The sequence below is a fragment of the Lampetra planeri genome, chromosome 8 (genome assembly GCF_965212315.1).
Source record: "Lampetra planeri chromosome 8, kcLamPlan1.2.h2, whole genome shotgun sequence".
Lineage (NCBI taxonomy): Eukaryota > Metazoa > Chordata > Hyperoartia > Petromyzontiformes > Petromyzontidae > Lampetra > Lampetra planeri.
This window is the reverse complement of record NC_136114.1, coordinates 1715578-1727960: the sequence shown is the minus strand read 5'-3', so window position 1 is coordinate 1727960 and position 12383 is coordinate 1715578. Positions and strand designations below refer to the sequence as shown.

The 12383-nt window shown below is 45.7% G+C and overlaps 1 protein-coding gene across 5 annotated transcripts in view; it reads left to right on the top strand.

The window, feature by feature from the left end:
* Window positions 1–12383, top strand: part of LOC144720198 (PIH1 domain-containing protein 1-like) — a 13676-nt gene continuing 1293 nt past the window's right edge. Inside the window, exons 1-10 of one of the 5 annotated variants that reach the window (XM_078596699.1) lie at window positions 1–365; window positions 2778–2851; window positions 4605–4674; window positions 5688–5885; window positions 6244–6305; window positions 6871–6952; window positions 8452–8548; window positions 10006–10047; window positions 10616–10703; window positions 11504–11650. In XM_078596699.1, coding sequence (XP_078452825.1) covers window positions 2780–2851; window positions 4605–4674; window positions 5688–5885; window positions 6244–6305; window positions 6871–6952; window positions 8452–8548; window positions 10006–10047; window positions 10616–10703; window positions 11504–11650 — 858 coding nt within the window. In that variant the 5' untranslated portion in view covers window positions 1–365; window positions 2778–2779. The other 4 variants (XM_078596702.1, XM_078596700.1, XM_078596701.1 and 1 more) reach the window with 4 other exon arrangements.

The following is a 12383-nucleotide window of genomic DNA, read 5'->3' as shown; positions in this document are numbered from 1 at the left end:
TGCCGCGCGTCACGCGCGCCGCGGTGCAGGGTGGGAGGTGGTCGTCAAGGGGCCTCTGGCGACGGAGTTCGCGCGCCTCCACCACGAGCCGAGCGGTGGCCGCCGACTTGACCCCGAGCTCGGCGAATTCACCTTCCAGGTCACTCGTCGCCTGCCTCGGCCCGTCGCTCATCCGTCGCTCGCTACGTCTGCCGTTATTGCCGTCGTTGACGTGCGAACTGCATTGCTTCATTCATTGATTCATCCCGACCCGCGTTGAGGCCTTCCTTGCCTGGCTGTTTATTATCGCCCGTGACTGCGCTCAGCCACCACCAACACTGCGGGTAACAACAACAACACTGCGGGTAACAACAACAACACTGCGGGTAACAACAACAACAAGGCACCTCGCGCACTCAACACAGCCGCAAGTGGTGGTGACGTCACCGCAAGCGCTCGTGCCAGGCTAGGTGCACCTCGAGGCCACGTGAAGTATTGCAATGCTCGCTGCTGGCAGGTCACGGGACAGACCCAAGTGTCGTGAGTTGACTGAGATGACTGGCAGAGAGGCACCACCGGTGCTCCCCGCCGTGCCACCTCGCTGTGTTCTATCTACCCGCCCTCCGCTATTGGAGGGCGACTGCCTCCGACTGCCCAGTAGCAGTGCCCTTCACGAGCCTCCTCCACAGAGGCCGATCTTGACACCCGCTGGTACCAGCCATCGGCAGGTCCACTCAGCTCCACATCCTCCTGTGGGAGCTTCCAAACAGCGTTGCGCAGCCAATGAAACTATAATGCCGCTCGACTAATTCGGAGTGGGACCTGCTGCCAAACGGGAACTGATCATAAGCATACTGCCTAGGTATGGGAAACGTATCTCTCTTCACAACTGCCCCGTCACTCGTGGGAGTTAAGGGGGTGGAGTGTTTGATGACAATACCAAGGATCTGGTGGTAAGGCCCCACCTCTCAGTGGAACTTTCCAGCAGCAACATCAATCACCAGATCATCGCCATAAATAACATGGTTTACCAATAGGGAGTTATCCCTTAACCCAGGGGTCGGCAACCTATGGCTCCGGAGCCGCATGCGGCTCTTTACGGGCTGCTTCTTGACGATATGATGTACATAGATGCATTGCGGCTCTTGAAATACTGAATTTTGTACCGAATTGGAAAGAAATGGCTCTTCTTGTTATTTTGGTTGCCGACCCCTGCCTTAACCTGACTCGGGCATTGATCAAGCCTCCCATTGCAATCTGTACCAAATGATATCTCCACAGGTAGAGTTATGGTAAGCTTTTCGAACTGGGTGGTCAAAAATTACGTTCAATAATTGTAGGAGCCAGAGAACATCACTGTCACACTCACTCCCAAGGGTTTCAGTACGGTACGACGCGATATTCTTTTCGCATTTCGTACAAAAAAAACATTGTACCGTAATGGAATTTGAAAAAAAATGGTCGTACCGTACCAGAACGGCCACATTTGGTGTCCATCCGATTGGAACGGTTCGCTACGTACGGTGCAAAAGAAGTATATACAGTACATACGTACCGTACTGCCACCCTTGCTCAATTCTCACACAGTTACAACTCACTATACTGCAGGTCACAGCAACTAACCCCACCACCACATGACATGTCAACAACGCTACTGTTTGTGATTATTCTGCTTTGCGCAATTTCATTTTGGAAATCCTCACACATCTCCTTTCCCTGAGCTCTTAAAATAACCTGTTAACTCGGATATCTATAGCAACATTGATATTACGTTTTGTTGATGACCACTTGACGCTCTGGATCGTTGGATCGCTGTGTTTATCAACTGCGTTTAAAAAAAAAGGAAAAGTTTGTCTATTTGCCATGTTAATGTTTCATGATTAAATTCAGCTTTCCAAAAAAAAATCACTCCCATCGCATGTGTCTGTCATCACTGATGGTGGTGGTCACGATCCGCCACCCCACGTGCAGTGCTTACCATACACGTACAGTGCAACAACCACTCGCTCAGGCTGCAGTGAAAACTCTGCACCGAGAGAAGTTTGCTCGCAGACGCAATTGCAATTTGAAATGTACGCAACACCGCAGTGCTGTGTATATGTCGTATAGGGTGCATGTATTGCAGTGCTGTGTACATGTGTCGTGTCGACGGAGCGAGAGACAGGATTCTTGAGGAGGAACCTTCTTTATTAACACTCTTGGATTCACAGGTTCGCCCTCGTTCTCTCGTTCCTCTCAAGTCGTATAGCCTAGCCTAGACACAACAACTATCTAGCAGCGACGAAGGCGGTGAAGATGACGGTGACGACGAGATGAGTCCCCTTCCCAGAACCGGCAGTCCGGAGCTCTCGCTCTCCAGTGCTTTTATCCTACTCGGCGCGGCCTGGCTCCGCCCTGGACAGCAGTCGGCGCTATGTCACTACGGCGCTATGTCACTACACGTATAGGGTGAATGTATTTCAGTGTTGTGTACATGTATAGGGTACATGTATAGGGTGTATGTATTGCAGAGTTATGTACATTTCGTATATGATGCATGTATTGCAGTGCTGTGTACATTTCGTATATGATGCATGTATTGCAGTGCTGTGTACATTTCGTATAGGGTGCATGTATTGCAGAGCTGGGTACATGTCGTATAGGGTGCATGTATTGCAGTTCTGTGTACATGTCGTATAGGGTGCATGTATTGCAGTGCTGTGTAGATGTCATATAGGATGCATGTATTTCAGATTGTTGTGTACAGGGTGCGTGCTATGCAGCCCCTGGCTGACTGCTTGTGTGTGTGCTCGTGATAGAGATGAGTAACACGGAGCTGCTGCACCTGGGCACCCAGGAGGACGAGCTGCTCTATAGGCGCCTTATGCTGCAGGTATCCAGAGACTGCAGCCCTCACCCACACTCACCACCACTCACCAACCCTCACCAACACTCACTAACACTCACTAACACTCACCAACACTCACTAACACTCACCAACACTCACCCACACTCACCAGCCCTCACTAACACTCACTAACACTCACCACCACTTACCCACACTCACCAGCCCTCACTAACACTCACTGCCACTCACTAACACTCACCAACACTCACTAACACTCACCAACACTCACTAACACTCACCAACACTCACTAACACTCTACAACACTGACCAACACTCACTAACACTCAAAACCACTCACAAACACTCACTAACACTGACCAACACTCACCAGCCCTCACTAACACTCACTGCCACTCACTAACACTCACTGCCACTCACTAACACTCACTGCCACTCACTAACACTCACTGCCACTCACTAACACTCACCAACACTCACCAACACTCACTAACACTCACCAACACTCACTAACACTCACCAACACTCACTAACACTCAAAACCACTCACCAACACTTACTAACACTCACCATTACTCACGAACGTTCATCAGAACTCCCTGACACTCACCAGCATTCACCAACACTCGTTAACACTTACCTGCACTCACGAACTCACCAGCACTCACTAACACTCACCACCACTCACTAACACTCACCATTACTCACGAACGTTCATCAGAACTCCCTAACACTCATCACCACTCACCAGCATTCGCCAACACTGACTAACATTCACCAGTACTCACTTCCACTCATCAGCACTCACTAACACTCACCAGCATACACTTCTACTGACCAGCACTCACTAACACTCACTAACACGAATACTCACCAGCACTCACTAACACTCACTAACACGAATACTCACCAGCACTCACGAACACACCAGCAGTCACCAGTGCTCACCAGTGACACCAGCACTCACTAACGCCAATCCATTACAAGGTGAAATTGGACTTTAGTCAACAATGTCCATTATTTCGTCTCATCTGTGCGGTGTTCAATCAACGTTGTGTTGTTTTGTTTGATGGGCCTGTGCTCAGTCTTTTTCAAAGATATAAAATGTTGTGCAACCTACGCAACGGGGTGATGAGCATGTTGGTTTGGATAAACAGCGACGAATACACCGAGCACCGTGATCAATTTTGGCTGATCTCAACGGGCTTCATGAAGCACAAGAAAGCTATGGCCAACAACTACCCTATACTATGCGTCACTGTAGACAAAATATTACCACCATCTATTGGTAGAAATTATATTTTGTATGTATAAGTCTTAGTCGGGGATTTTCATTTGCCATCAGCCGAGAATTGTTATGTGCTTATGTCAGTGTTCTGATTTGTGCTGAGATCCACAAAAAAATATTTCGCGCTCCATCCTTTAATCACGATCCACGTATTGGCCACTGCTGGTTTGGATAATAAAGGAGCCATTTGGCGATGTTGTAGCCATGGGTTCCATTACAGATCCATGTACCTGCAGTGGTTTAAACATCACCATTAGGGAGACAGAATCAAAATCAGAATATTTATTTATACTGGAGGAATCCGATGGGATATAAAGCTATTTTTCACAGATATCTAGTCGGCCGGGCATGGTGCTGGCCACCCACCCCCTCATGAGCCATGCTGCCCTTCATCGGTGCTCACTAACAGCATTTACCTCAAAGAGTCTGTTAAGGCTACACGGGGGATCTTTGTTGTCGTTGTGTTAAGCGTGTGTACGTTATGTCTCCAGGCTGTAGAAGAAGCCCAGGCAGCTCATCCTGTGCCCGTCCCTCCATCAAATCAGATCACCCCTTCGCCAGGTAACTGCACATTACCAATCATTACTCATTTAAAATAAATATCACAAATGCAAGGCGACTAGTACGACGAGACCAGGGGTGTTAAAAACGATTATCTGAGGATTCATAGATAAATTGGGAGATGGATGTGTGAGCAGCCACAATTGAGCTGTGCTTGCTGAACCTTACCTCCCTGTTGTGCAACAAATAGCTCGGTGAAATGGTGAAATTTACCTGGCTTTCGCTTGCAAAAGACGCGAGTCTCATTATCTTTGTACGGTGTGAAAGAAGTTTCAACGTACATACGTATGATTAAATGGATCTATCAAGCGTTAGACCAGATAACTCCAAAAGGAAAAAATACAAAGGCAAAGCATTCATAGCTCGGTTTGAGCAAATACATTGATCCCTCGGTTAACGATATTAATTGATTGTACGAAAACCATCGTTAATTGAAATTATCGTCAATGGAATATAGCAAATACATATTAAAGGCTAATTTTTGTCCAAGACGATCGGAAGTTGACCTTCTTCACCCTAAAAATATAGTTTATAATATTTAAACGTTATAAGAACATATTAAAGTGTTAATATTAATGGACACATTGATAAATAATGAATAAATATAGCATAAAAAAGGTATATAAATAGAGCATTAAATAAAAATTCTTACCTTAGGCAAAGAAGATTGAAGGGGTTGATGGAGAAGTTAGGGTGGGAGAAATTTTTTGGAAGGAGATGTCGCTGATTGGCTGAGGTCTGCCGAGTCCACTTAGGAGCGCTCTGATTGGCCGAAATTGGCGGGTCCGTGTGATATCGTAAACACTTATTGTTAATCGAAAATTTGTCGCCACTAGACACTATGGGACCCCACGGAAGGTGGATCGTTAAATCGAAATATCGTTAATCGATGGCATCGTAAACCGAGGGACCACTGTATTTCAAATTTATGCCAAAAGGGTAAAACCTATTTCTTTTTTCATCACAATAATTACAATGTGTTCATGGTTCTTCGACATTTCTCCATTATGCAGGCTTGTGTGTAAAAACCCAAGGGGGTCCCGAGGGAGAGCAGCCTGGCAAGGTTTTTGTGAACGTCTGCACGTCGCCCGCGGTGCCTTCTCCTCCGTCGATATCGGAGGAGCAGCTGGCTGCGCTGCTGGACTCCAGCGATCCCACCTCCTATCGCGTGCCCATGAGCCTTGGAGAGCCACACGATGAGTTTGACACAGGTATGTGGTTACAGCATAAACAAGGTGTTGAGTTTCCCCAGTGTTGCAACTGATAATTATAATTGGTCATTTAATAGGTTGTAATGCGCACGGTGTTCGTTCACTCTCGTAGAGAATGATTCAGTGGCACAGAAAACCATAGGCAATTGGGAAGGCAGTTAGATTCTAGATTTGAAGCTTTCGTGACTGCAAGGATTCATATTCTTAGGTTTTTTCGGTAAAGTCACGTAGGTATTTTACTTTTATTAATTAAAATGTTTTACCTACGTGACTTTACCAAAAAAACCTAAGAATAAGGCAGTTAGACTTGGCGCCAACTATATTGGGGATGTTTGTAATACTTTCGTGTCGTTCACAGGTGGAAATGTTTGCACGGCGTACGACGTGGTCATAAACCCGGAATTCTATGACCGGGCAAAGGTGGGTAAAGCCTTTGCATTGTTCATGGTGCGCCACGCTTCAACCCCTACAGCCGGGCAGTGGTGACTGCACACGCCTGTCATCCGCCACGATGGAGGCAACTGGATTGGTGGATCTCAAAATTGTTCTTTCCATGGGTGTCAAGGTGCCATACCCTGCCTTGCCAGGTGAAGGCAGTACAGTTAAATGTGGACTCTTGTCTGGTTCCACATGCATAGAGTGTTGTCCAAATCACACGTATGGGTTTCTCCTGTTGCTCCGTTTTCCTCACATATATAAACGCTCATGAGTTTGGTGAAAAACATCTTCATATGTATATAGGATTGCAGAGCTTGGGCAATTGTTGACACCAGCTCACCGCCTGGCTGCCTTGCTGTTTGTTTGATTTCCTCTGATAAATGACAGCACAGTTAACACAGTAGGTGGAATCCAGGGACAATTTGAGCCACCTGGCTGGCCAACCTGTAACAATGTGTGCACAAACTGCGACAACGGTGAGATATGTGAACATGTTACCCTTGTCTTGAGTGATTAGGCAATTGCTCTTTCCCACTGCGTGTGTCAGGGGAGTGAACTCTTCATGAACTTCCTGCTCATCGTGGTGCTCGAGGGATTGGAGGACAAGTACCACATTCAGATAAACAAAGGTGACTATCGGTGCAATATTCTTACACAAGAGCATTTCTGTGGGTCGCTTCATACGTAAAACTACCGTTGATAAGTCAACAGTGAATACATCTCCCTGCTTATATGAAAAGACGTGTCTCTTGTTTATTTTTGGTGGATGCTCTGAGCTCATGGTGGAAATTCCATTTCCAATGTAACGACCAGTCTATCCAAATTGCTACTTACAGCTGGTCACTTTCTGAAAAGTGGTACGTGTGTTATGAACCCTGGCAGGGTGGTGATAAGCTGATTTTGCTCCACCCAGGATACGGAAATACAAATTCCAATTTCGAAATGAAGTGTAATAACATTGCCTTGCCCAGCCAGTTGCCCTCGATTCTACTCGTGCACCAAACAGTTGATATTTATTGATATCTGACAATGCCAAATGCCAGCAGTACAACCGGGCCCTGTAGTCGGAAATCCACATACCGAAACAGGAGGATTTCTCCACAATTGTCTGTCGCCTGATGAAAACCCACGACATGTAAATGTCGTGGGTTTACTCTCCAACACACCGGTGTGCTGAACGAGTAACGATTTGGAATGTTTTGTTTACGTGACAAACCTTACTAATTGTCTGTGTCGGGTGGTGGTGGGTTTTAACGACATATTTATATTTACGCAATCTAACCCAAAAAAACCTATGTTATGGATAATATTGGTCGTGAAAGCCTGCTACTACGTGTTAAACAAATCCACAGACGTTGTCTTCTCTACATGACTGTCCCCATTGTCACAGCGTAATGGGGAGTAGTCTTTACAGCAGATAACCAGCGACTCGGAGCATGGCTGGGGCTCTGTACCCAGTTCCGGATCTCTGACTCCTGACAGAATTCCTTCACTTGATGCGCTTTGAATGTGGAGTAGAACACTTTGGTCACGAGAGCCCTCAGAGGACAAGTATGGCTAGTGTCGGTGTTACTCACAGTAGCCTTAACGGCACCTGCCAGTTGTCCTTGCCATCAGCTGCATCTTCACGTACTGGTTAGCCTGTGCTCACCACATGACCCCATCTATCCCTGTTCGCTCGTCTCGATCTGCTCACGGGAGAATTAAAATTTTCTTAAATGTTAAAGGCCAAAACATTTTCAAGTCACTCCGCTGTCAATCTCACCAACTAATTAATTATAAAGTTTCGAGCATTGTCAATGTTGCGTGGTAAACTTGTTCGTGATTGATTCAGTGGTTAGGCAAACACTGAAGAGCCCACAGCTGGAAGCACGACTGATGCACTTAAACATCCTAGAGTTCACAGAACTTGGCATTTAAATACCAGAGTAATTATATCTGTTAATTAGGCAGTGTACAAAATACTGGTTTTCCGTCTTCGTATTATCTAAATTACTGTTAATGTCTTCATTTGCCTATGATAATCACATGAAAGTCAATAATTGAGGCTAAGATGTGAATCGCCATGTTTTGCTCGTCATGCTTGGCTAATAAAACACCGACCGGGTCACACGTGTCGCTGTGTCAGAGTGGAAGCTGCTGAAGAACCGCAAGTTCATGGGCTCCCTGTCCCAGCAGCACGTACGAACGCGTCCTCGCCCCGTCATCCAGGAGCTGTCCTCCGGGTAATGACCGTGAATGTGCAAAATGACGAAGCAGACAATACGCCTCCACATACCTATCTATAATCTACGTAAAATAAATAAAAGTATTTTGTACAAATCCCATCAAGTCACACTGTATTCTGGGAGTGCATAATTACAGTAGCATTGATTCAGCACAAACAAACTCGAACCGGTTTCGACATTTCGGTCTCTCTTCAGCAGTCAGGCTTGTTTGAACAAATGCTGGTGAACTGCCTGATGGAATGTGTAAAAAACTTACATTTTATATGTGGAGTGACGTGTATTTCAATGATGCGTATTGTCTTATTTAGTTGTATTCTCAACGACGCTTGTGAATATTTCGTGTTATATATAAGTATAATCAGTTTACCTCGTCGGATTTTTCCACTCTTTAACTACGGACCAATTCTCTGCTCCCACTCTGGACTGTCCAATCTTAGTGAAGCTTCAGTAGGGCAAGTGGGAAGTAGGGGCTGTCCAGCTGTGTATTGCCCTAGCTGCACGATGGCATCTCACCATTATAACAGGTTTTTTTGGTTAGTTTGTGTAAATATAAATGCGTCGTTAAAATTTACACGATCTCACCAAAAAAACTTGATCATGAATAATATTGGTCGTGAAAGCCTACGTGTTAAACTGACATTTTAGAAAGTTACTTAAAACATTTCAATCATGTCTCCAATTTAAAATCGTTACTTTTGAACTAGTATAGCTGCATTTTACAAAATGTAAATAACTTATGCTTTTACATGGCCAATAGCATGTACAATAAAATCCCGATCTCACGCGGGCATCGGGGAACATGAATAACCATCGCGTAGGCTACCCACATTGTAACAGAAAATGCATGTGTGTGTGTATCTGTGTCTCTGTGTGTCTGTGTTCGATTCTCGCTCACGGCCAACACCACTGATGATTATCTGAACTGATCGTGGGCTTCCCGACTCAGCCTGAAATGAGTACCTCCGTGTGGTGTGTAAATATTGCCACGAGGGAGACAAAGGCGTGGTACTGGCCACCCACCCCCTTGCATGCCATTCCGGCCTTCATCGGTGCTCGCTGACAACACTTGCCCCTACAGTTTGTTAAGTTTATACATGGGATCTTTGTCTTTGTTTAAGTCTCTGTGTGAGTCTGTTTCGTTGTCAGCTGTTGAACTGCGCCGCGACCAATGGAGAGGGAAGGGTGGCAGATGGGGGCTGGATCGGCCACTGAACAGTGTTTTTTCAGGGGACGTGATTTGCTCCGCAGTCATACAAACCTGCAATATCTTTATTCTACTGTATTTCATATTCAATGATATGCATTAAAAAGGGATATAGGTCTGGGTCTTATTCTATATATAGAACTATCTGACGAGTTGGTAACTTCCAGCGACTCACCATCCACTTGTTTGCACAAAGTGTAAATGGTGATAGAACATGAACGTGTCTATTTATTAACCGTGCCTTTCTCAGGTCATCACAACTACCGAGTAACCAACCCAAGGATAGAGAATCGTGAGTATGAAGCCACAGTACTTGTACGTACACGGTGATGTACAGGCCACCAGCTCTTGGCAGGAACACATTGGATAACAACCATCCCAATGGGCACGGTCGAGAAAATCACTCAACGGCAGACCTTCAAGTGATCACGAGAGCAATACGACGATTATAATATGGAAGAGAGAAACGTGAAGTTCCTCACCCCGGCCGCTGCTTTGATTCAAGTAAACTGGTCTCAGTCTTTGCCCACTTTGTGTGTGCCCCCTAGTTTCCAAAATTACCCCTGAAGGGTCGATAGAAAAAAAATGTACATTCATATTTAGCGCCCCTCAAAACCTCCGGATACAAATTCCCGTAGGTCAGGATAAAATGTAAAAAAATTATCCCTCTAATTTGAACGGTCCAAAACTTAAATCGTATTACGTTTTCAGGTCTTTCTATCGTTACGCATATCACGTAAAATGTCATTATTTTTGCTGTTCCAAACGATCATTAAATTTTATATCACTCATAAGTTACTTCTCATGAAGGTGAATCTCAACACGGTTGTGTTACAGCGCATGTGTGCTCATGTGCGCAGGATCGTTCAGCCAAAGTACCGACTGCTGCGAGAGCCCGCAAGTGGACAGCCGCGTTTTCTGGTTGCGGAAATTAACTTGCCGAAGATGGTAATCGCAATACATTGGAGCACATTACCAGTATACTGCTCCATAACACTACAGCTTCATGCGTAACCAGACTTGCCACCTGCCTGGGTTTGACCTGGAAAGTCCAGGAATTAAGATCGATCCGTGAACCTCCACAAACAAGCAGCGGACGCACTACCCCTAGGACATGTCAACGCTCCAAGAGTGGTCATATTATGGATGGACTGGCTTCTTTCATGAGAATGTGGAATTCCCTTTACTGGCAAGGAGTAGCCAGTTATGAGTAGCCAGTCGTGGAAATGAGCACTGTCCAAAACTCACTTGTGTGCATGTCCGTACTTTGAACTTCTTTTGCACCGTATGTAACTAACCATGCTCATCGAAGTGAATGCTGATTCGCGCATTCATTCCTAACCCTCCACTGGAAACGGTTACCAGTTCCTTGCTTTTAGAACCAGGTAATCGATTCTGCTTATCGGTTAACAACCCGAGTGTTTGTTAATGGTCTCTATGTAAGGGAGCTTTGGGATTTTTCTCAAAAACGTTGCAGAGCTGCACCTTTTACCTGAGTTACGAGCGCAAATGTACCACGTGGTAATTTAGACCACTGTGCAGTTTGTTCGTTATATGTTTGTAAGTTCAACTTATTTCGCACCGTACGTAGCCAATCGTGCTAATCAGAGGTGCCGGGAAGGACAATCCATATGCATCCTCTCGGGTACCGAGAAGCTCTGACAAATTGCTGATGCCCTGTTAAGTGCTGTCACGTTTTGCTGTATAACTGTCAAGAGTTCACAAATAGTGCCTCTATGCTGTGTTAGACATCCAGCAGCTCCCTACAGCTGGACTTGGGAGAAGACCGAGTGGTGCTGTCCACGCAACCAAGTCGCCTGCCTTGTTTAGAATTCGACTTGCCGTGGTGTGTACAGCAGGAGGAGAGCTCAGCCCAGTTCAATCGTGACACCAAGGTATCCCATTAGTGCGCGCACACACATTCATAAATGCGTGTGTTACAGTACAAGACACGGGCAAATGTGTAAGCTTCAACACGACACGCAGAATTTCTGTAGTCACCCTATATAGGGGTCAGCAACCAAAATAACAAGGGACATTTTTTGTTAAATTCGGTAAAAATCACAATAACGCCACAAAGCAGACCTTAAAGAGCTGCGTGCAGCTCTGCATGCAAGCACCAAACACACGTGCAGCTCTACATGCAGCTCTGCGTGCAGCTATATGTGCAGCTCGGGAGCTGCACGTTGCCGACCCCCGCCCTCATCTGAAACGCACTTCTCCCAGCAGCCCGTTTGTTAGGCACAAGATTACTAAATGTTAGTCATGATTTCGATTTAAAGCTTTCGTGACTGCAGGGATTCATCTTCTTGGTTCTTTCGGTAAAGTCACGTAGAAGGGAAGTAATAAAATAATAAAAATAAAACATAAAACAATTCTCACGACGTTTCGGCCACAACGCAAGCAGGTGAAAACCAGGTCTGTCGAGGCGACAGCGTCTGAATGCTTCAGACATAATAAAACCAGGTCTGTCGAGGCGACAGCGTCTGAATGCTTCAGACGCTGCTTCAGACGCTGTCGCCTCGACAGACCTGGTTTTCACCTGAGGACGGCTGCTTGCGTTGTGACCAAAACGTCGTGAGAATTGTTTTATTGTTTTATTTTTATTATTTTATTATTTCCCTTCTA